The sequence below is a fragment of the Chionomys nivalis genome, chromosome 11 (genome assembly GCF_950005125.1).
Source record: "Chionomys nivalis chromosome 11, mChiNiv1.1, whole genome shotgun sequence".
In the NCBI taxonomy this organism is placed as follows: Eukaryota; Metazoa; Chordata; class Mammalia; order Rodentia; family Cricetidae; genus Chionomys; species Chionomys nivalis.
This window is the reverse complement of record NC_080096.1, coordinates 17,054,292-17,078,682: the sequence shown is the minus strand read 5'-3', so window position 1 is coordinate 17,078,682 and position 24,391 is coordinate 17,054,292. Positions and strand designations below refer to the sequence as shown.

General features: G+C 51.1%; 2 protein-coding genes across 2 annotated transcripts in view; one reads left to right on the top strand and one right to left on the bottom strand.

Moving 5' to 3' along the window:
- Nucleotides 1-18,481, top strand: part of Stpg1 (sperm tail PG-rich repeat containing 1) — a 41,372-nt gene extending 22,891 nt beyond the window's left edge. Inside the window, exons 5-9 of the mRNA XM_057783981.1 lie at nt 1,457-1,627; nt 6,372-6,483; nt 10,493-10,658; nt 15,201-15,391; nt 17,929-18,481. Coding sequence (XP_057639964.1) covers nt 1,457-1,627; nt 6,372-6,483; nt 10,493-10,658; nt 15,201-15,391; nt 17,929-18,005 — 717 coding nt within the window. The 3' untranslated portion in view covers nt 18,006-18,481. The remainder of the gene's footprint in view (nt 1-1,456; nt 1,628-6,371; nt 6,484-10,492; nt 10,659-15,200; nt 15,392-17,928) is intronic.
- Nucleotides 18,482-23,150: 4,669 nt separating this feature from the next.
- Grhl3 (grainyhead like transcription factor 3) overlaps nt 23,151-24,391 on the bottom strand; it is a 28,854-nt gene continuing 27,613 nt past the window's right edge. The window contains exon 16 of the mRNA XM_057784561.1: nt 23,151-23,873. Coding sequence (XP_057640544.1) covers nt 23,759-23,873 — 115 coding nt within the window. The 3' untranslated portion in view covers nt 23,151-23,758. The remainder of the gene's footprint in view (nt 23,874-24,391) is intronic.

Genomic DNA, 24,391 nt, shown 5'->3' with positions numbered 1-24,391 from the left:
TCACCAGGTGGAGACAGACTGCCTTGCTGAAGATGCTGGCTCCTCACCCTTTTATTCGCAGAGCTGACTTTCTTCTTCTGTGAAATGGTCATAATGTCTGCCGTTCAAAGTTGTGAAAACCAAAGGTGGCAAAAAAATCCGTGGTAAACAAGTGGCCAGAAAGTGCAGGCTGCTGCCGTTGGCGGAGACTTTGCTGTTGAGAACTTGGATTTGAACCCGGGTTACAAGCCAGATAAGGGCAGCCCTGCTTCTGGTGAAACCCACGCCCCCCCCCCCCCACCCCGTGTCAGCGTTGAGAACCATCTCCACCCAGCCCTCGAGGAGGGAGTAGAGGGAGGAAAAGGATGGCTCCCAGCTCCCCCCACTTCCTGTACCTGGGTGGCATTGACCTCTGTTGAGTGGAGAAAACCCAGAGCAGTGTTCCCAAGCTTTTCACCGTGAAATTATGGGAACTTTTTTTGTCTTATCAGATTCTAATACTAGCTATGCTGTCATAGGTAAGGAGATGTTATCATCGAGTTTCTATGGCTTTTGCCCCCATTCAGGTGGCAAACACTGATTGTGTTTGTTTTTTAACTGAAAATACTTTAGTTTGGTTTCTAGAAAGGGCTGGAGTTGATTCTGTTGAAACAGTAAGTATTTTAGGGTTTTTACGACTGTGTGATTTGTTGTTGCTCTTGGTGACTTTTTGATTTTTTTTTTTTTTGAGACAGTGTCTGTCTCACTGTGTAGCCCAGGCTGGCTTCAGACTCACTGTCTTCCTGTCTCTGCCTCTCAAATTCCGGACCACAGGTGTGTGCCACTGCACCTGGCATGAACACAAGCTGGTAGGGTTGGGAGGCTTGCATGAACATCCATCCCTGACTAGCCCCGCCCCTCCAAGCTAGCTGAAGACACCCTGTAGACGCCACTGGGACCAATGTGACCCTTCCTATCGCAGGAGTCACCCCACAGCTGACGAGGCCGGAGGAAGTAGCCTGGAACAGGGTGCAGCAAAAATGCGTTGCTGGGAAAATCGCCCTGTCCAGGTCCCAAGCAGATGACGAAGAGTTTAAATTAGTTTACAGAAGTTGGAATGGGTCTGAACTTGCATTTCCCAAGAGCGAGTCCACAAAGCCCGAGGTCCAATTACTACTTTTACTTGCTACAGCATTTCCTCTTAGGGAAAAAAAAAATGCTTGTAAGCTGGGCATGGTGGCTCATGCCCAGCATGCCAGCACTGGGGAGGCTGAAACAGGAGGAACATTGCAAATCGGAGGCCAGCCTGAGCCACTTAGTGAGCTTCATGCCAGCCTGGGCTACAGAGTGAGACCCTGTTTCAACAAATAAACAATTGGGCAAATAAGCAAGCAATAAATCAAACAGCAACGGACTGGGGACAGGGTCCTTTCCCTTTGACCTGTCTTCACAGCCCCGGGGGCACTTGGCAATGCTGATTCTATTCCTTCTTCCTCAGTGTGCCCGGCTGGACGACAACATTTCTAAATATCCCGCTGCCAATGCATACACCATCCGCTCAGAGTTGTCTTCCAAGAAGGACTTCAGCAACTCATGTTCCAGCATGTTCCAGCTGCCAAGCTTCATGAAAGTGGTCAAATCGGGAAACCCTGCCCCAAACCATTACTATGTAAGGAACATCACCCACCTTTGTGCAGTGCCTGTGTTGCCAGTGCTCAGGGGAGAGTGTGAGGTTTGAGGAGAAGGATTTTAACACAGAGGATCAGCCAGTGAACATTGTGAACAAGCTGGGGGTGAAGAGAGGTGACCGAGGTTAAGACAAGAATCTGAAGGTCCGGCAACGGTAGAGGGCAGCAGGAAGCTGTAGGAACTTGCTACGTAATCAAGGCTGGCCTTGAACTCAGAGACCCACCTGTCTCTGCCAGCTCAGTGCTGGGAATAAAGGTGTCAGGAATTGTGTGTGTGTGTGTGTGTGTGTGTGTGTGCGCGCGCGCGCGCCCAGTAGTGCTCTGAGCAGAATGGAATGGTGGGAAAGGGTGTCTGCAGGAAGCTGTAGTTGAACTTTCTCTGGACCACCAGCTCCCAAATAATGACAGGGAGATTTCTTATTAAATAGAAAGCTTGGCCTTGGCTTGTTTCCAGTTTGCCCTTACAACTTAAATTACCCATTTGTGTTCATCTACATTATGCCATGGGGCTTGTATTTCCCACTTCTGGCTGCTAAATCCTACCTCTCTTCTTCCCAGAATGCCCCCCTCTCTCTCTCTCTCTCTCTCTCTCTCTCTGGAAGTCCCACCCATCCTCTCCTACCTGCCCATTGGCCATTCAGCTCTTTGCTAAACCAGTCAGAAGGTGCCTAGGCAGGTGAGGTAAAACAGTGACGCATCTTCACAGTGTGTAAAACCACCATGATCCCGCTGCAGAAGCTCTGGCTGAGATCGCCACTCTCCCATGCCCCGCGTCTTGCCCATGCTCCACTAGCCTTTCAGGACTTGGGTTGTTGGTCCTGTATTGTGTGCGTGCGTGCGTGCGTGCGTGTGTGTGTGTGTGTGTGTGTGAATACGTGTTCACCTTCCAGACTTGGTGAAGATACTCATGGGGAGATTCTAGGATGAGGAATGAGGACAGCACCTGATGCACAGGTCTGCAGTAAGCAGGGAAGGGGGTGGACCATCCTTAGTTAGTCATGGGGTTTGTGGAGCCAACACTATAGTGGAATCAATGACAGCTGCTTTAGGGGGCTATGACCCACAATCCCACACAGAAGGTGTGCGCCCCAAAGGACTTTGGTCTCAGAAACCTCAGTCTCAAGTTCCTCTTTGGAAACCCGACTTGTAAGTCATGCTTATTCGTCTGCAGAGCTCCTGCCCACCATATATGACCGGGTCAGTTGACTGTGATGTGCTTGGAGCAGGGGTGGCACCTGCTAGGTCGGCTCTGGGCAGTAGTGGCTGTATGGGGACAGCTGTGTCCTTTAGAGATCTTTAGCAGTGGCATGCAGAACTAAAAAGGAATAGGTGAAATGAACTTTTATAACATAGCTTGTCATATATTTTGCAATATGTCCCAGTAGATCCAAAATGTCACTGTTTCGACGTCAGTCACATACTGATATAAGATTATTAACAAGGCCGGGCGGTGGTGGCGCACGCCTTTAATCCCAGCACTCGGGAGGCAGAGACAGGCGGATCTCTGTGAGTTCGAGACCAGCCTGGTCTACAAGAGCTAGTTCCAGGACAGGCTCCAAAACCACAGAGAAACCCTGTCTCAAAAAACCAAAAAAAAAAAAAAAAAAAAAAAAAAAAGATTATTAACAAGCTGTCTCAGGAGGTCCCTTGTCTCATTGAAGTTTTTAGAATTTGATGTGTATTTGATATTTACAACCTGTCTTAATTTTGGACCAGTGATGTTCCCAGGACTGATTGTGGCTGGCTCAGCATTTCACTGCAGACCCCAGGGGAGTGTCTGAACTTTGTTCTCTGTGCCCTGGGAAGCCCCCAAGGGGGGCTGGGGAGGGTGGAACATAACCCGAGGAGGTTCCTAGAGCACCTCTCTCAGACTGCCGTGTGGAAACTCCAGAGAGGAAGCTGTTAGGCTGTGGGAGAAAGGAGGGGTATGGTCCAAGCATGATCTGCCCGGGGGAAATGGCATTCAGAGAGAGGCACTGGCCACCTGGGAGGCAGGCTCTGCTCTGGCCTCGTGAGCACCCCTCCATGGCCTCCTTAGTTGTAGCAGGGGGTGATAGGGCTTGAGCTTTGCCTGGATGATTCCAGTGCTCTGTGTCATCTGAGGCAGCTGGCTGCACCCTTGTCCTGGTTCACAGGACCCTGGACACAGCAATGTGGGATCAATGTCCATCATCAAATGAACAATCTCTGGGCTCGCAGAGCTGTGGGACTCTGCAAATGACCAAGGTCCAGGCCAAAATTGTTTTCTTTTTGACAATATATGCATGGTGCACACGTGTGTGTATGTGTGTGTGTGTGTGCGCGTGTGCATGTGCGCCTGTGTATTCATGTGTAAGCATCAGGTTTCTACCTCCATCGCTGTCTACTGTTTTTATTATTAATTTATTTATTTTTGAGAATACATCCTCACTGACTGGCTGGCCAATGAGCCTCAGGGACCTCCTGTCCCTGCCTCCCCCAGATTTGTGTCACAGTGCCTGACTTTTTATGCTGAGTGCTGGGGGTGTGAACTTGGGTCCTTGTATTGGCTCAGCCATCCCCCCAACCCCACAGAGTGCATGGGTTTTGTTCACAAAACTGCTTCAAGGCGACTGAATGTAACACATGTACATCTTGAATATGCAATTAAGCCCTGTACAAATCCAACATGCAGAGTAGAATTTCCTTGTAATTATCCTGCTCTTTGTTAAAAAAAGTTTATTTTTTAAAATGATATGTGTGTGTGTGTGGTGGGGGAGCAGTGTCTATATACCTTACTGCAGGGGCCTTTGGAAGTCAGAGGCATCGATCCTTTGGAGCTGGAGTTATAGGCAGTAAGAAAGAAGTCACTTATTGTGGGTGCCGGGTACCAAACTCTGATCTACAAGAGCAGTATGTGCTCTTAACCGCTGAAGCATCTCTCTAACCTGGTGCCAGTTCTCTTTTAATGAGGGTTCCCAAGGCAAATGCCACCGAGAGCCGGGTACAGTTCCTTCAGGGTCTTCACATTGATACGTGCGCGCACGCGCGCGTGCGCACACACACACGTACACACGTACACACATACACATGCCCTCCATCAGTTTTGGAATCACTGCACAGGGTCTGGGTGAATTTCCGCTTAGCCCCCCCAATTCTTCTCCAGGTGCCCCAGTAACTCAGCTTTGTTCTGCTTTTGACCTGCCGCGTATTTTCTTAGTCTACCAACGAAACCTTCCTGTGGATTCACAGGTATACAGAAACGCCCCGTTTTCCACAGGTTTTCTGTCTGGGTAAAGAACAAAGCCAGGGAACTGTTTTGTCTGCAGGAGGCTTTTCCTCAACCTGGAGAACAATGGTGGCGGCATGAGGCGAGGAGCCCAAAGGCCATAATCCCGTTAGCCATGCTGTGCCCTGAGCGACTTGCCCAGCCTCTGTCCAGCTTCTCTTTTGGAGTCCTGTGCTGTGGGGCTGTTATTATCTCCCCCGGGCCTGGTGCTCCCCTGTCCAGTAATTAGCCTGCCCATCTGGTCTTTGTTTGGGAGTTCTCTGTACGCAACTCGCCTCCAGGACCCTGGGGAGAGCCGCATTCCTCCACCTCTGTGAGCACAAAATCAAATGCCACCTGTGTGTCTCAAGAAACCTTCCCCCCCCCACACACACACACTTTTTTCTCAAACAAAGGAGTATCAGGGAGAATCGAGTTGCCCCAGCCCCCCCCCCCCCCCCCCCCCGCACCATAGTTTCACCCATTCAGCAAAATTCCCAGCGCTCTGGGGCACAATTTTATTGCTTCTGTTATCTAACAAATACGGAGACTGGCTACAAATTGGCACTTCAAATATTTGTGATTCATGCATAACATAAGAATGGTCTCAGGTCCCACGAGACCCGACACCCCCGTCTCCACCCCCACACCATTTTTAGAGTTTTGAGAGCATGGGACACTCTCATTTGTATATTGCGTGGATCAGCCAAAATTCTTAACTTCTGGTCCGTCCAGAAAAGCAGAGAGAGAGGAGCGATTGCAGACTTGATCATAATCTTGAGCGATAGGACTCGGCGCTCCCCAGATGCCGTGTGCAGCAAGCACTGTTTGCACAGAGAAGAATGCAGCCGGGGACCAGGTTGAGAGGCATGAGGACTTGTCCTGGAAAGGCTAAAAATGACAGCAAAAGAAATGTAAATGAATTGTGACTGCTCCGCACCAAACGCTCAGTAACCACCCCTCCCCCCCCCCCCCCCCCGAGCCGTGGGTGCAGCTGAGCTGTGGTGCACAGGACCCCAACACTGAGAAGAAACAAACAAAACCCAACTTTCTCTAGAAGGTTTGTGATGCACACAATGCTCTGAAACAAGCAGAGTGGGGGTCACCTGATGCCTTTTACAGAACGAGAACTCAAGCTCAAAGAGATTAAGCCACCTGAGCAGGGCCACACAGCCTCAGCCAGGCCGAAGAGGGCCCAGAGACCAGGGTCTTCAGGTTTCCCTCCTAGCCATTCTCCTCTGGTTTCACCTTGGTGTGCGTGCATGTGTGCATGTGTGTATTCGAGCGTGTGTGTGTACGTGCATGATTGTCACAGACCACTTGAACTAAGTAGGTAGTAAAGTCACGTGCAGAGTCGTCACCTTTTCAACTCATGTCAGTTCTCCTCTCAAGAAGGACAGGTTTCAATTTGGTTCATATTTGCCACCTGTCCAGGCAGGGCGACAGAGACAGAGAGGGGGCAGGCACTGAACACACGGGGTGTGTTTTCTTCCTCACAGGCCTCCGTCCCTGGCTGCAAACAAAGAAACAATGTCTCTCCTCAAGTTGGGTTTCTGTCAAAAACAGAAAGAGGAGTCTTCCCTTTGACCAGATCCGGAGGGCCAGCTCCAGGTAAGCAGTGACTTGGCTCTGGTTCTCTGAGCACCATCTCTCTAAAGGAGCCTGTTGGGAAAGAGCTTGGTTTGCCGGTGTGTGTGTGTGTGTGTGTGGCGTGTATGTGGGGGGTGCGTGTGTGTGGGATGTATGTGGGTGGGTGGGATGTGGGGAGGTATATGGGGTGTGTGTGTGTGTGTGCGCGCGTGTATGCAGAGAAAGCGCTGAACAGAGAGGAGAGGATAAGGGACACAGTGGCTCTGCACACGTCGCCTAAGCAGCCTTCTTTTTTTTTTTTTTTTTGGTTTTTCGAGACAAGGTTTCTCTGTGGTTTTGGAGCCTGTCCTGGAACTAGCTCTTGTAGACCAGGCTGGTCTTGAACTCACAGAGATCCGCCTGCCTCTGCCTCCCGAGTGCTGGGATTAAAGGCGTGCGCCACCTAAGCAGCCTTCTTGATGTGGCCTTTTGGGGTCAGACACACCAGCCCTGGGCAGCCAGGTGAGGAAGTGGCCTCTTCCTACTGACAGGGAGAGAGAGGGTGACACTTCAATGTCTTCCTAAATCACCAGGCAGGTCCTGGCTGCATTTCCCAGCGTTTATTCCACAGGGAGCATTCTGCCTGCCTGGACCCAGAGACCTGGATTTCATCATGGAAGAAAGATGCTCAAGGAGTTATAAAACTTGTCCAGTGCCGCTGGCCACTAAATAGCGTATCTAAGCTCAAAGATGCCTGGCTAGACCCCTGTTTCCCTTCTGGTTCCTGGTGCCTTCTGGACCAGGATCACATCAGAGTTTGCCTGAATCCAACTACTGTATTCCAAAAAGTGGCAACACCCCTGTGATCCCACACTTCTATCCCTGGAGGACATCCTAGTGGGTCGATCAGTTCAGAGGAATCCAGAAGAGCGCACATAGCCTGACCCCCAGCCTTTCCCAGCCAAGCCTGGAGCTTTGGTCCCAGAACCCAGAGGAGGGGCAGGGAGGCAAAGGGTGTGGAGAAAATTGCAGGGCATGTCAGCTTTCAGCAAATCCAGATTAAAGCCAGAAGATCAGGCCAAGCCGAGGAACAAAACCATCACTAATCAGGAGGCTCAGCCACAGGCACCCCCTCCCCCTCCCCCGCACCATCCCCACAAAGCCCCGCCTTGTTTGTTTATACAGCAGAACAAAGCTGGCACCTTTGGGGTTTAGCCAGAGGCCCCACCACAGAGCTCTGGGATAGGGCATCACAGTCAACACAGAGGCTCCCCAGGGTCCCTTGTATCAAAGAACAGAAGGGGGACCAAACTGCTCCTATAGCACAGGGTGAGTGTCCCTCTGGGTCCCATAGCCTCACCCTGTGTTCTCTTCATTACTTTTCCAATAGAAAAGGAAATCCTGTTTAAAACAAAGTTACCCTCTCAGAAGACGGAAGCAGGAAGGTTGCCTTGAGTTTGGGGCCAGCCAGGGCTAAAGAGCGAGGCTCTGACTCTAATAACAAGAACTCAGAAAAAAACCAAAAAAAAAAAACCAAAAAAAAAAAAACCAAAAGCCGGGCGGTGGTGGCGCACGCCTTTAATCCCAGCACTTGGGAGGCAGAGGCAGGCGGATCTCTGTGAGTTCGAGACCAGCCTGGTCTACAAGAGCTAGTTCCAGGACAGGCTCCAAAACCACAGAGAAACCCTGTCTCGAAAAAACAAAACAAAACAAAAAAAAAAGAACTCAGACAAAACAGAGTCAAATTCATAGTGCTTTGAACATCTGGACCCCCTTCCCTGCAGTGTCAGCTAAGCTTCTCCCCACTTATCTGGATCCACCAATTCTACCGGATTTCTTTTCCTGGCGTGACTCCTCTTGACCCCCTGACCCCAGCCCTGGTTCAGTCATGGTCACTTGTGCATGGCTGTCTTGATAGTATGTGTAGACTTTCAAGTTTTGTATTTCTCTTCCATTCATGTATGTCTTTAAAAATCTATTAGAATGTGGCACCTGTAATCCTAATATTTGGGAGGCTAAGGCAGGAGAACTGTTATAATATGGGTTCTGTTCTTTAGCGGGGCTGTGGTCGGGAGATGACTCCATCGGCAAAGTGTTTGCTGAGAACACGTTGGCTTCTACCACCACGTGAAAAGCCAGGAGGGGTAGCAGCGGTGGTTACACGGTAGCTCCAGGAGTGGTTCCTGCCATTCCAGAGCTGGGGAGGCAGAGACAGGAGGGTCCCGGGGTTTGCTAGCCAGCCAGTCTAGCTGAACCCTAGGCTAGACTCCAGGTTCAGTGAGACCCTGCCTCAAAAATTTAAGGAGGACTGCCAAGATGGCCTAGCAGGCAAACATAATTGCTGTCAAGCCCGGTAACGGGTTCAGTTCTCGGGACCAAACAGTGAAGAACCAGCTCCCTTGAGTTGTCCTCTGACCTCCACGTGTGTACTGTGGCACATGTGTAAATGCACACGTAGTGCAATAAATAAATACATCAGAAGAATTGTAGAAGGCAGAGATTAATGGAAGAAGACACTTGGAATTGAATTCTGGTCACCACATGCACCAGCACATACAAGTACGCACATATTAACGGAGCTGCTAACACACATGCAGATAACTGAAGGTACAAACAAAACAACAACAACAACAAAAACCCAAGCTACACCCAAGTGGCCTTCTGGTGTTCGAGAGTGTCACTGTCCAACTTGCTTTCCGCAATGCTCTCCTAGATGCTGAGGCTACACCCTGTGTTCACACTGAGGGGCCTGTTGTGTGTCCAGCTTCCTGCCTGCAGTTTTTATCTTCATTGACAAATGCCCCTCATTTGAGTGATGGGAAGCCTGGATCAATGTGAGCTGTGAGGACCGACGTGTCTGTGAGGGCTTTGGCCCAGTACTGCTGTCTCTCCTCCAAACACCTGTATCCCCTCCCTGAGATGTGAGAATGTGGGGGGGGGGGGGGTGAGACTGCTCACTGCTCTCCCTCCAGCCAGGCCGTTCTCTCCTCCCTGAGGCTTTGCGCACAGGTGAAGTGAATTTGACTATGGTTTCTTAAGACAGAACACGGGGCACGGGCAATCCACACAGCAGGTTCTCAGTAAGAACCTGTTATGCAGGGCTGGAGAGATGGCTCAGTGGTTAAGAGCACTTGCTGCTCTTCCAGAGAACCCAAATTCAGTTCCTAGCCTCCACAACAGGTGGCCTCCAACTGCCTGGAATTCCAACTCCAGGGGATCTGACCCCACCAAGGGACACTTACACTCACGTGCTCATGAGCAAACAAAACCACCTAAAAATAATAAAATTAAAAAAAAAAAAAAAAAGAACCTATTGCTTAGGGCCTGAGGAGGTGGTTACATCAGGTAAGGGTACTTGCTATACAGGCATAAGAATCTGAGTTCGAATCCCCATTACCTATGAAAAAGCTGGGTGTGGTCACACATGCGCCCATAACTTCAGTGTTGTGGAGGGCACAGAAGAATCCCTGGGGTTTGCTGGCCACCAGCCTGGTCAGTGAAAGATCTCTGAAATGAGGCAAAAAATGACAGAACAGGGCAGGGCAGCCCTGGTCTTTGCCTGCATATAAATGTTTGTATAATACACACACACACACCCTTAACTTATTTGACATTTACAAACCAGATGGTATTCAGCTATTGGAACCACCTGTGCCCAGGAACTAGGTGTTCTTACTCTATAGAATGGGGGAGCTGTGTCAGTACAGGCTACCCCGTGTTTGGGGGCATTCCTTAGGTGCCTGGTGCCTGATTCGATGGATGCCCTCTGGCTAGTTAGTTCCTATCTCTGGGCTGCAGGGCCCGGGTGTAGGTTGAAGGGGTGAGACCCACTGGCCAGGCTGCTATGTGGCCCATGGATTGAAGTGTGTTATCCAAGTGGAGGCCTGACTTTTGGTCTACACAGGCAACCTTCCCATAGGGCCCACTGAAACCCACTGAAGTGACGTTACTGTGCCGGCTGTGGAGTACCCGTGAGAGCCGGTGGCAGGCGCTGCTTTTCACTGATCTGGGGAGAGCGTCTCATCCTATGTCAATTTTTCTCTCTGTTCAGGGCATTACAATGTCAATGAATCACTGGTGAAGCGTTCACCGAAGATCTTAGTGTCCTGCTTCAAATCCAAAACTGGCCGTGGATTAAAACTGACATCAACAGGCCCAGGGCCTGGCTACTACAACCCCAACGATCAAACCAAGATTCTGAAAAAGCCTCATGTCCCGTGAGTCCTGCATTTTCTTCTGAAGTAGCTCCAGGGGATGTTCAAAGAGGCAAAAATGAGAATGCACACCAGTTAGGCAGGACTCAGTCTGGGGTCCCGTTCCCATGTCACAGTGCTCGACAAGTCACTGGGGCAGCATCTGTTAGGAACATGTCCCCCACAATAGTAGAACCACCAGCCTTGCTTCCTGGAGGAAGGAGCTGGGCTTCAGGAAGGCTCGGGGCTTTGCCTGAGTCTGTGTGCTCACATCTTGCCAGCAGGACTCGGGGCTAGCAGGGTCTTTCTGTGCTCCCCGCGGAGCTGGCTTCTCCTGGGGCTATGATTGCTCTGTTTTTATAATGTGGGGTCTCCCCCACGCTTGGGGAGATGCAGCAGCTGGGGCACATGCATCGTGGTACACCGATGGAGCAGGATCTGCACATCAGCTCTACTGCGTGGCCGTGGGCAGCATGTGCTACACTCTGTGAGCGCTCATGCCTTTATCTATAAAGCTAAGCGGGTTTAATTTTTGCCTCGTAGGGTTGCTTTCAGACTTAAAAATTTGTCAGGCGTACAGTAGGTGCAAATGGTGACTTCATAGTAACACAAATTTAAAAAGAAACAGAGCTGGGTTGGTTGGTTCACACTTGTAATCCTAGTACTTTGGAGGCTGAGGCAGGAGGATTGAGAATTCAAGGCCAGTCTGGGCAATGTAGCCAGATCCTGCTTCATCAAAGTGGGGTTGGGAGGTGGAGGGAGACAACAGTGTCACCTCTTCAAATGTATTTTATGTGTGTGGGTGCTATGCCTATACGTGTTTGTGCACCGTGTGTCTGCAGTGCCCATGGCAGCCAGAAGAGGGCGATAGGTCCTCTGGAACTGCAGCTATAAATGTTTGTGATCCGCCTTGTGGGTGCTGGGAACCTAACCCCAGCCCCCTGCAAGAACAAGTGCTCCTTGCCCCTGAACCCCCCTCCAGCCTCTTTATTCACCATTCCTAATGTTATTTTCATCTAAGAGACTCAAACTATTCAGGGCTTAAGAATTCCTTAAGTGGCTGTGGAACTTCAAGAACTAATTGTCCATGAGGTTGACCTTGTCACCTTCTGAGTCTTCACTCCTGTGGCAGCCCCCCTTATAGGTCCAAGAAGGGTGACCACTAGGGTTGGGCTGAGTGTGTGGGCACCTGAGCCCCTCCACAGTGACACGGCAGGGGTCAGGGCCACAGCTTGTCAGCCAGGCATCTGGCAGGAGGCTGGAAACATTGGTCACCATCTGGCCATCAGTCTGGGACATGGGGCAGGGATTCAGGAATCTGTCAAGTCAAATAGGAGGTAGAAAAGGGACTTGGGCTTAGATGGAGGCTACCAGGTAAGTTCCTTCTGTGATCCCATTGTGGGATTCTGCAGGATTCTTTCCAGGCTCTGGGGCAGGGGATTGACTCCTTCCTTTGGGCTGACTTGAGTCCCCTCGGTGCACGATCTTTTCCTTAGTTTGCTTGCGAAATGCTGCAGGAAGGGGCAGGGGATTATCTTCCATGGAGCCTCCCCTGCCTGCCTCTTTGCTGAGTGGCATTGAGGATCTTCCCCCGCTGTGGCTCCTGCGAGGCTGAATGAAGCAGAACTTAGAAACAGTTCTTACTTTTTCCCAGCTGACGCATAAAAGCCGTGCATATTTATGGAGACCATGTGATGTTTTGATGCATTACTTAATGTTCAAACCGGGAGAAGCGTCTGTCTCAGACATCTGTCTGGCTCTTACTCATTACAGTCAAGATTACTCTGTATCCTCCCGAAATAGAATACAGCTGCGATTTCGCATGGTGGCTCAAACCCACAGCCCAGATCTGGCAGCCTCAACGAGATGGGCCAACCCAGGAGCTTTCTGGAGAGTCACTTGTAGGGCCATTCTACACCAGAGGCTGGATGGAGCTTGTGCCTCAGGAGACGTGGCTGAGGAGCGCGTTGTGGGTGTTCTCGGCCTTCGGCTGCCCAGCTGACTCAAAGTTATGAGGATTTGTTGGCTTGCAGGTTGTCTTAAGATGTGAAGCGAGCGTTCGCCAAGGTTTCAGTTCTCAAGTTTCTCAGTACCTGTCCTGGGGGTGACTCAGCGAGGCAGGGCAGAATGGGGTCCTCCCGATGCCACCTGTTGCCAGGCGGAGGAACACCCAGAGACTCCATTCTGACCACTTCCTGGAGTCCCTAAGTCATTGGCTTTGCATAGCATGCCGTCCTGTCAAAGGTAGCCCGAGAATCAAGCCCCTTGGCCCAGCTCCAATTCAGTAATTACACTGGGCAATTATGCTGGGCCCACCTAAAGTTCCCGGGGATTGTCAACTCGCTGTGAGATGCATCTTCCCAGGCGGCTCATCTGTCACTGCCCCTGCCCTGAAGAACAGACAGATACTGCATTCCACCCCAGAGGCAGTCGGTTGCCCTTTAATGTGGAGAGGAATTGTGAGAAATTGTCCCCTTTTATCACTCCCAAACCTGGGAATCCCCCAGGCAGAGAACCTGTGCCTGCGAGTGTCCCAGGGGTCCTGATGCCTCCCACAAATGACCTGCAGAGACCTCGAGGACATCCATTATCTCTGAGCCGCTGACAAAGGGTTTCTTCGGAAGCTGAGGTGTGCTTACCCCCTACTGTGGGTGCTGGGGGGCGGGAGCTGGATCATGTTGTCATTCCTCACTAAGCCACCAAACCCAGGCTGGTCACACTGCATTGCCGGTCACACACATCCTGAGTGTGACCACTGGATGTCTGTGATTTCCCAGTTTCCCCACACCACCAGGAACCAGCCCTGGGTAAGGGGGAGTTTGGTGTCTTGACTCCATCACCTTCCTTGCACGCTATCCCCCACCGAACACACAGATTTTGGGACACAGGAAGAGAGATGATAGCGGCCACCTTCAGCTCCCCCCCGCCACCGCCCCTCCGATATTTCTTGTGGTTCTGTCGTATCTCACCATCCTCTCCCCCATTTCCCCACAGACCCTGTAAATGTGAAGAGGGAGCTCTGACTGTAGCCTTTCAGAAACATTTTCCCTCCCAGAAAGATCCAGAACAGCCCTGCTCTTGACCCGGTGCCTTTGCCCATGCTGTTCCTCCTTCCCTGTACACTTAGCTCTACCCTTGCACACCCACCTGTTGTGGTGGTGCTGTATGGAGTTAAGAAGGTAAAGGCCCAAGGCCAGCAGGGTTATGGGAGCCAGGACTCCCCCACTGCTTTTGGGCATAGTGTCTCTTCCGGTATGTTCTGGGCTCCGAGAACCTCACTCCCCTTCCCATGAGAGGCCCCAGAAGAAACTTCAGGTGGGAGGTGGCCTTTTCCCTGAACAGTGGCTTGATTCCCCAGATGGCCGGAACACTCAGTAACTATCCTACCTGTGGGCTGAGGGGAGGGGACAGTCCTCAAAAGGCCTCTTATCTGGGGGCTGGAGAGATGGCTCAGAGGTTAAGAGCATTGCCTGCTCTTCCAAAGGTTCTGAGTTCAATTCCCAGCAACCACATGGTGGCTCACAGCCATCTATAATGGGGTCTGGTGCCCTCTTCTGGCCTGCAGGCATACACACAGACAGAATATTGTATACATAACAAATAAATAAATATTTTTTTTAAAAAAAAGTTCTCTTATCTAACTCCCCGACTCACGCATGGGTAAACTGTGTTCCAGAATTGTTATGTAGGCTTGGCCCTATGTGAGTGTTTATTTAGTGACTTAATGGCAAAGATGTGATATAAAATAGACCCCTTTCAGCCAGGCGGTGGTGGCGCACACCTTTAATCCCAGCACTTGGGAGGCAGAGGCAGGCGGATCTCTGTGAGTTCGAGACCAGCCTGGTCTACAAGAGCTAGTTCCAGGACAGGCTCCAAAACCACAGAGAAACCCTGTCTCGAAAAAAAACAAAAAACAAAAAACAACAACAACAACAACAAAAAAAATAGACCCCTTTCTGGAGGGAAAGATGTCTGTCTGAAACAGTTGTAATATAAGCAGTGAGTGTCCTTAGGAGCTCTAGATTCCAGCCCAGTGCTTTTCCATCCCTGCCTCCAGCCTTAAGGGCAAACTAGCAGGGTTCTGGGATATCAACAGAAATCTGTCAGTTGTGGAAAAACAAATCTATGGAAAGCAGACTGAGGCTTCCTTTCCCTGGCCATGCAGACATCACAAGTGGCTCATCCAGGCCTCTTTCATCCAGGCTTCAGTTCTTAGAGCTCCAGCCAGACTCTACCAATCGATCACAGTCAGCACATACGATCAATGGGACCTGTTTTCCCCATGAGCTCAGCAACAGACACCTCTAACAGAAAAGTGTCTGGCTCTCACTGCCCCAAGGACTTTGTGTTAGGTACCAGCACCTCTCAATCCTGACAAGCCTGTGAGGTTTGGTTGCCATTGTACAACTGAGGCCTAGAGGCCCTGGGCTCACAAGCAACTGAATTAGGCTAGATACTGGTCAGGGTGAGCCTTGGGGCCCCAGATATGGCCTGTGCTTTAGACTCTGCCGGTTCCCCCACGAGGCTGCTGTGGTGACATCTTTGCATTTTTTTTTTTTCCCAAAGGAAAGGTACGCTCCTGAACTTCTCTGCCCACCCTCTGCCTCTGCCCCCAAAGCCACCTCTGCCCGGGCCTGGTCAGTACGATATTGTGGACTACGAGGGACCCCCTAAGCATTTCATCTCCAGTGCATCATTTGTGTCCAATACCAGCCGGTGGCCAGTGTTGTCATCCAGACCAAGCCTACCTGGCCCAGGTCAGAGAACTGTGACCCCAAATCTTCCGCAACAGCTTGTCATTCCGAGGCCATCAAATACCACCAGTTTATGGGCTGTTTGCTAAGCAGGTTACAAGGGTGAGGTGGGCTTAGCAGGTTATCGGCTCACAACTTCAGGGACTAAAATATTTGTTCTGAACGTAAAGAGGGCTTGCTTTGGATTTGAAACCAAGGCTGGGAGGTCCAAGAGGCCAGAGGCTCTGCGTAGTAGTGACTGCACTGGCTGGAGTGTGTGCCTCACAGACCTCATCTCCACTCCTCCCCTCCCCTGCCCTTCCCTTCCCCTCCACTGTTCTCTCTTCTCCTCCCTCCTCTAACCTCGTGTGTGTATGTGTGTGTGCATGTGTATATATGTATGTATATGTGGGTGTATGCGTGTGTATATGTATATGTGATGTGTATGTATATGTATGTGTCTGTGTGCGTGCCCACACTCATTCCATGCTGTATGTGGCTGTAAGATGATAACTGGTGGATCCTGGGGACTGAACTCAGGCTGGCAGGCCTGGCAGCGAGTGCTTTAAGCCACTGAGTCATCTCAGCACCTCTGATTTTTGTAGATGAGGTCTCTCCCTGAACCTAAAGCTCATTGATTCTGCAAGGTAGCTGGCCAGTGAACCTCGGGATCTGCCTGTCATCGGGCCACCGGTGTTAGGGTTACAGGTGCATGCCCTCACCCTGGCTTTTTCCTTGGTCTCCGGGGAGCTAAAGACAGGTCCTCATGCTTGTGCGGTTGGCACTGTGCTGTGCCATTGTTCCAGCCCCAGAGACTGTTCTAGAAGGAAAGGGCCATAGCATTTGTGGGAGTCTCATAAAAATTCTTATTCTTAAAGATATTTAAGCCTCTAGTCTAGATTGGCTAAGGTCTAAAGGGCAAGCTGCTTACTGCTAGGGGCATTTGTGGTAGGGTCCAGTCTCCAGGTGTTGTGCCTTGTTTGTGATGGATACCAGAGGGAGGGGTTCTCTGTAGCCACTTAGCTCCTCCCTCCCAACCCAGACCGAAGGAACTTGCCCTTGCATCTAGATCTCCCCACAAGTTAGCATCCCGAGGAGCCCCCTCCACCAGGATGGGCAGTTTTCCATTCCCAGGGTGCTCCACAGTGATGGGTGGTCTCTGCAGCTGTCTAAGGCTCCCTGGCCTATCTCTGACAATGGCAGGAGCTGGTGGCCTGTGCTCTCTAAGGCTCCCTGGCCTATCTCTGACAATGCCATACGCACAGGGACTAGAAAGCAGAACTGACAGGAAGCCACCTTGCCTTTCATGCTCAGTCATTAGGCAAGCACTGTTGACACTCCCATTCTGGGTAGCCCTGAGGTGACTGAGGGCCTCCAGAGGCATCAGTCTGGCAGGAGAGAACCCCCTTTGTTCTTTTACCCATAGGCAAAGAAGTGGTAGGGGACGCTGGGGAGGGAGGCCAGTGCTCCAGTAGGGCTGTTCTTGTCACTGTGGTCCCCTCCATCACGATGATCCTGCCGATATGCTGGGAGGATACACATGCACACATCCGTCTTGGTACCTCCAGCAGGCAGAAGTCTGCCTGGACCCAGGGGCTCCTCTCCTTAGTTTCCTGAGGGGCTGTGGCTCCCAAGTCTTGTTTGCTAGAGAAATATGTCTTGGATGGCCATGGCTTTCAGTTTTCTGGCAATTTTTCATCTCTTCTTTAAGAATACTGTTTTACTTGAAATGGTCATTTCAGTTTCTAGGAGGTGGTGTTGTAAAGTTGGTTCTGTTATAGAAGCTATATATAGTCAAAGACGGTCAGAGGGCAGCCTCGGCCAGTAGAGCCATGGAACAGGGCTGGGAAGGCGGCCCCGTAGGTCAGGTGCTGGCTGGGCAAGCATGAGGACCAGGCTTGGATCCCCAGCGCCCGTGCAAAAGCTAGAACTGATAGCGTGAATCTGTGACCCAGGATGGAGACGGGGGAGCTGAAGGTTCGGTGGGAGACCTTAACTCGAAATAAAAGTGGAGCCAGGTGGTAGTGGTGCATACCTTTAAACCCAGCATTTGGGAGGGAAAGGCAGGTGGATCTCTATGAGTTCAAGCCCAGCCTGGTCTGTAAGAGCTAGTTCCAGGATAGGCACCAAAGCTACAGGGAAACCCTGTCTCGCGGTGGTGGCGCACGCCTTTAATCCCAGCACTTGGGAGGCAGAGGTAGGCGGATCTCTGTGAGTTCGAGACCAGCCTGGTCTATAAGAGCTAGTTCCAGGACAGGAACCAAAGCCACAGAGAAACCCTGTCTCAAAAAACCAAAAAAAAAAAAAAAGAAAGAAAAACTATGAAAAAAAAAAGTGGACTGGACTGGGATAGAGGCAGATACCTGAAGGTGACCTCTACCCTTTAAAAAAAAAAAAATACCATGAGGCCAGTTGCAGATGCTTCCTCTCCCTGTACGAAGAGGGGCGTGTATTCTGAGGGGCAGGAGCAGGGCTCCCTCACTCTTCCCAGCTCTGAGACTAGGCCCGGGCCCTGCAGCCACGTCTCTCTATTTTGATGCCTTTTCTTTATTTCTCCTCAGCCACATACAAGCCAGAGATCCCAGGGAAGCAATCCTTCCTCTACAATGAGGACAACAAATGGATCCCAGCAATATAGGATGCCACAGCAGCTCCGGGAGATGCTCGTGCAGCTGGGCCCTCGAGCCTGCTCCCCAGGACACCCATCACCAGAACCCACCTTTCCTCCGTCACCCAGCCCAGGGTCACATACTGTCTGGAGCTGCCTTCTGGAGACTGGCCACCCCTGCCCCTCCCATGCTTTCCTGAGCAGAAAGGAAGAGAGGCAGAGCTCTCTGACTACCTCCACGTCAGCCTCCAAGCTGGTTTTGGGGACTCCCCTCCCCAGAGTTAAGGGATCTTGAAGCACAGACGCTGATATGGAACCTCGGCCTACTTCCCTGTAGTGAAGTCCTTGCTTAGAAACCAATCAACCAGTGCTCTGAGGCCTGGTCCGTGAGCCCTGACCTCCAGTTGTCCTTGACTTCTGGGAGGCAGGAGGCTCAGAGGGGCCTGCAATGGGAGCACAGGCCATTCCCTGGGAACCCCTGCCCTCTGCTGTGCCTTGTTATTGCACATCAAGAACATGGAGTCCAGTCATGAGTCATCACCTATAAACACATGGAGTCCAGTCAGTCATGAGTCATCACCTGTGAACATGGAGTCCAGTCATGAGTCATCACCTGTGAACATGGAGTCCAGTCAGTCATGAGTCATCACCTGTGAACATGGAGTCCAGTCATGAGTCATCACCTGTGAACATGGAGTCCAGTCATGAGTCATCACCTGTGAACATGGAGTCCAGTCATGAGTCATTACCCATAAACTCGTAGACTCTGTATTCATCAGCAGGCAAGGCAGGACCCAGCTAGAGCTAGAGGCCTGGAACCACGGTCCCCAGGGCAAGGAGGACCTCTGTGTCCGTTGTCTTCATGATCTCACTTCCCCAACCTTGCCTCTGCCTGACCTGGTCTCTGTCGCCTTCACGACTTCCCACTTTTGAGAAAGTTTTCTGAGAAAGCATCAATTTCTGAGTTGGACGGTGTCTCTCGCAGATCGTGGCTTGCCTGCCATGGCTAGAGGAAGAGCTGACCAAGAACCAAGATGAAACAAAACTGGTTGCGCTTCCTCTCCTTTCCCGGGTGTCGCTAATGTCTGCCACTTTTCTAGATGGTGTCCTCTTGGGCTCCCTTCCCTCCTCCAGCCCCGATCCCTTTCCATGATGCCTGGACTTCTCGCTTCCCAAGGCCCCTTCCTTGAAGTTCTCTGGAAACTGTACACCCTGGGTCTCCCATATGGACTGGCTTCCTGATTGGGTTTTCTCCTGAGGGAGGGGCGGGATGAAGAAACATTTTCAATTAAATGGAATTCTTGCTTTTAACAGAAGCTGAGCTCTTTGTGAACCACAGATTCCTGCAAGCTAGGGCTTTGGAACGGTGAGGTAGCCTGGTATACACGGAAAGCATGGAGGCTTCTGGTCATACTGATCCTGGGGACTGGCTGGGCTGGAGTCCCCTGGTCCCGGGTCATTGAGAGAGGCTGGCAATGTACCGGGAAGTGACATCAGGCCTCTTCAGTCATTATGGTATCCACCTAGTGATGCCTGTCTCTCCGAGTACACCAGGAAGCAGGCCTCTCCGAGGCTGTGGGTGAGGAGGGCGGTGCCAGAAGGGCAGGGTGAGAAGGGCGGGGCTCACCATACCTTCCAGAAGTCACTGTTGGCACTGGGGCTGGGCTGAGGCCCTGAGCTCTGATGATCTGCGTACTGGTCCTCCGACACTCTGAAGATGTCCCAGCTTGAATCTCAAAAGCTCGGATTTAATTGAGTTGGTGCCTGGAATCAGTTACCTTTCTCGTTTCTTGACCAGTATATCTGAAAGAAGGAAGAGTGAATCTCAGCTCGGTGTGAGCACGTAATCCATCACGATGGTGATCAGGACAGCTCAGGATGGCGTAGCAGGAGTGAGCATGAGATGTCTGGTCATTTTGTATCCACAGAAAGAGAGAGAGGCCAAAGCTGGCACTTGGCGGCTGGCTTTCTCCTTTCTCCTGTCTTTCTCAGGATGGTTCCCCGGTCTATGGGATGGTGCCACCCACATTCAGGCCGAGTCTCTGCCCTTCTGTTAATCCTTCACAGGCATGCCCAGACTCAAATCCAGACATTGTTATTAAAGTTCCTTTTTTAATAATTTACTTCTGATTTTTTGATACAAGGCCTTCCTCTGTAGTCCATTGTCCTTGAACTCCAGAACCTCTTGTCTTCTCCTGGGTGCTGGGATAACAGCCATGCTGTAGCCTGCTGATTTATAAAGTCCTGGGTGTGACTGGGATGGAGCTAGCAGGACCGAGGAGGCACTGCTGTTGTACCAAAGTGCTTCCCAAATGATAGCATGCACACAAGTCACTTGGGTATCTTGTTAGAATACAGACTCAGTGGGTCTGGCTGTCTGAGAGCCAGCAATGAGACATGTTCCGGACGGTGTCAATGCTGCGTGTCTGAGAGCCGTGCTTACAGTAGGCAGGTCTGACACATGCTCACTGGGTTGTCATCTTGCTTCTTCCACTGGTTCCTCCATCTTTTTGTTAATTTTTCCTCCTTCCCTCTCATTCCTTCCTCTCCTCACTCCTCTTGTGCTGGGTGACTTTATGTCAACTTGACACAAATTAGAGTCGACTGAGAGATGGTAACCTTGATTGAGAAAATGCCTTCCTAAAACCAGGCTGCAGGCAAGCCTGTAGGGCATTTTCTCAATTAATGATTGAACTGGGAGGTCTCATTCCATTGTGGGAGGGGCCTCCCATGGGCTGGTGTTCCTGGGTCCTGTAGGAAAGCAGGCTGAGCAAGGCTCAGAGAGCAAGCCAGTAAGCAGCATTCCTCCATGGTCTCTGCATCAGCTCCTGCCTCCTGGTTCCTGCCATCTTTAAGCTCCTGTCCTGACTTCCTTCAGTGATGAACATTGATGTGGAAGTGTGAGCTGAGTAAACTCTTCCCTTCCAAGTTGCTTTGGTCGTGGTGTTTCATCACGGCAATAGTAACCCTGACTAGGACACCTCCCTCCCTCATTCTTCCCCTTTAACTTCATGGTCTTGCTGTAAATCCACCGGGCAGCAGTTACCTGCCGGCAGGTAGTGCTCTCCCCACGCACCGACAGCTACGCTCCTAAGAGAAAGTTGTTGGAAAGACCCTGCCGTGGCTCCATTCCTCCTAACCTTTTGCTTTGGGGAATGTCAATCTCACCATGGCACCCCTGGCTCCTGACTCTAAGGGCAGGAATGACCTTTTTCAAGGCTTGTAGAACACTGTTTTTGGGAGCCAGGTGGCCTTATTTGCTCGAGAACTCTCATCTCCCTATGCGCTGGTGACTTGCTGGAGGCTGTAGGTGCACGGGGTGCGGAGGATGCCAGCCCCTGGCCTGTCTTCTGCGGCAGGTGTGTTCTGAGGCCGCTGATTCCTCTGTGCGCACAGACCAGCCACACAGAGAGAGAACCAAAGGCATCCGTGCCACTTTGGAACAGTGATCCTTGCCTCGATTGCACACCATCATCACCTAGGGAACTTCAAAAAGTGCCATTGCCTGAACTTTTATCGAGAATGATGGCTTAGAGAAGAGGGCAAAGGAAAGGCTGCCCAGATGACACCAGTGAGGTTACCATTACCCCCCCTATCCCTACCCACCATTCCTACCCCTATCTCTCCATCCTCTCCTCCCTGCCCCTGCCCTGCCTCCTTGCTCTGGGCAGAAGCTGTATAGGAAGCTAAGAAGGAACTCACACACACAGAGTCCTGGGGTGTGTGTGGTGGCACCAGTCCCTTTGCCTGACTGTCAGATCACCATCACACATGGCTTTGCTCCAATTGCACTGTCCCAGAAGCAGGGAAGCCTGACTCACTGGGCGGATGTAACCCTGAACGCTCCACAGTGTCCCTTGAGCAGGGCCGCACAATGATTTTAGATTGGGCCTTGTTGGGTCTACCTGGAACCCTAGCGTTCTGGATGGTGAGTGGAAGATTCGCCTGACCTACACAGTGAGATCCTGTCTAATAACAGCAAACAAAACAACAGCCATCCCCCAGTGCACTAAACTGCAATCCAGCTGCACCGCTGGGTCCTTCAGCATCCTGTCAATGCCGCATCTGAGGCCAGCTCCTCACTGCGTAGCCTGCATCCCGGTGCTGACTGTAGGTAGAGCTTGTGATATTTTTACCACGGATTCTGTTGGAATTGGGAGTTCTCAAGGAATCTTGATCCTTAAACTTTAAACACACACACACATTGTACAGACATACATTCAAGCAAAACACCCATACACAATTTTTTTTAAGTCTTGTTCAGACATAAGAAATTCTAATTCACAGGAAGCAGAGCTTCTGGGATTGAAGAAAGGGATGCTGAACCTTCTCCACATCCTGGGCCTTTGAGACTCACTGGAGAGCCTGAGGTTCTGAGGTGACAGCTGAGACCAGTGAGGACCACACTGTGAATTTTATGACTAGGGAAAAGGGGGGTAGATTTGACTGTGGAAAGGAAGAAAAGAAGAAAGGGAAGGAGAAAGACAGGAAGGCATTCCTTTTGATTGTTCCCTGGAGAATAACAAGGCTCGGTTTGCAGTTCCCTCTTGTCCCAGAGGCGTAGACATACCCACATGACAGTATGCAGGGTACCAATATGATGTCACTGCTGTACGGTTGGGAAGTGATGTGTCGTTTCCTTTGGGGCCAGTATGAATTAGATCTAGAGAAAACGACAGTCTGGAGAGTAGGGGCAGAGTTGGTCCAGGTCTTGGCTGCATGGGTCCAGTCTGAGGCTCTGCCCACTGGCCTCTCCATCATTATCATTGTGACCCTTTCCAGGCCTTGCTCTGGGCATCAGGGGTCCCTTCTCATGACCACCAGTCTTGTGAGACCACATCGGATTCTATGGTCCGTCAGGGTGAGTACCTCTGTTCATCGTGCTGCGCTCATTCCCAGCCTTCAAGTGCAGGACACGACGCCCTTGGGACGGGGCCACAGCGAAGAAAGAAAGAAAGGAAGGCCTCCTCCCCCAGAGCCTCTCTTCTGGCTGGAGACTCCCAGAAGGAAGGCGCACATGAGGCCGGGAAAATGTGCACAGGTAGGCTTTTATTACTAAATCCTATGTTATATAAAATGCATAATTGAATAACAGCTAAAAAAATAGTCCAAGAAATATGAAATACATACTTTTGAAATGATAAAAATGTAACATGAACATACAAAATGTTACCTATATATACAATATATTCATATATATATATCACATAATGAAAACTGTAAATAAGAAATGTGTACAACAGTAGATGGCAAGGGGACTCGCGCCTGTCAGTTCCATGATGCTGACTGACGTCTTGTGCTGAGGAAATCAGTGAGCAAGTTAGTTTCCTCTCCAGTGTCCTTAAAAGGCATCTGTTCTGAAAGTCAAGAGTTTTCAAGTGCAGTGGTCAAAGCGTGAGAATTCTTTGGTCTGAAGTTGGTGGAAGGATACAGAGGGAAGGTCAGAAGCAATCAAGGCAGCTGGTGCAGCCCTGCAGAGAGGACGCTGTGACCCCCACCAGGGCCTCTGTGAGGGAACTTGGAGAAGGCAGGCAGTTGGGTCTTTGTTAACCCAGACTCCTGGTAGATGGGTACTCGCAGGAAGCTCTGGAGTGAGTGCGAGCCTGGATGGGACATTTAGATCCTGGGACCTCCGTGGTTCCTCCCTGGCCCTGACATCACTGAGTGTGTGGCTTGAGAGATCTCGACCCAAGAAAGGCGGTTCAAGTAACAGCTGACACACGAAGGGAGGTTGTGCGTGGCCTGAGCCAGGCCCTGGGGCTGAGACGCTTGAGGCTGGGCCCTCACAGCTCCTTCAGGATGATCTGAATCTTGCCGTCCAGCTCTCCCATGTCCAGCAGGAAGGCCACGTGGTTGCTGTAATGCTGGATGATGTTGTTGTCCATGTTGACCAGGATTCTGAAAGAGAGAAGAGGGATCCGTGGTTGCAGTGTGTGGCAAGCCCCTGTATCCTGGCCCCCTGAGTAGCAAGGGTGATAGCCGTACTGTAGGTACCACAGTAGCTTCCTCTGACCCTCAGAATCAGACTGTAAAGTGGGCACTCCCCGTGGCCGAGGATCCGCTGGAGCCCTAGTCTGCCAGTCGTACCACGCTGGTGCCTGCTGGCAGACCGCCTCCCTTCTGAGGAGCGGAGTGTGGGTGCTTGTGAGTGGCTGAGGTGCAACTCTGGGGGAAATGCCTGTTCTTTAGTCATTAGACTGGGGACTTGGACTCTAAGTTCAAGTTCAGGAGGCATGGCAATCTGGGTTTAACAAAAGGGCACAAGGAGCCACTCAGGGGTGCTTGCCTGAGCCAGAGGCAGGGACCATACAACGCCTCTCCCAGTTGATTCCTGTTAAGGTGAAATCTCAAAGGGATTGTATACTAGACCGGAATGATGCAGCCCCACCCTCAAGGCAGGGACCTGGCCAGCCCAA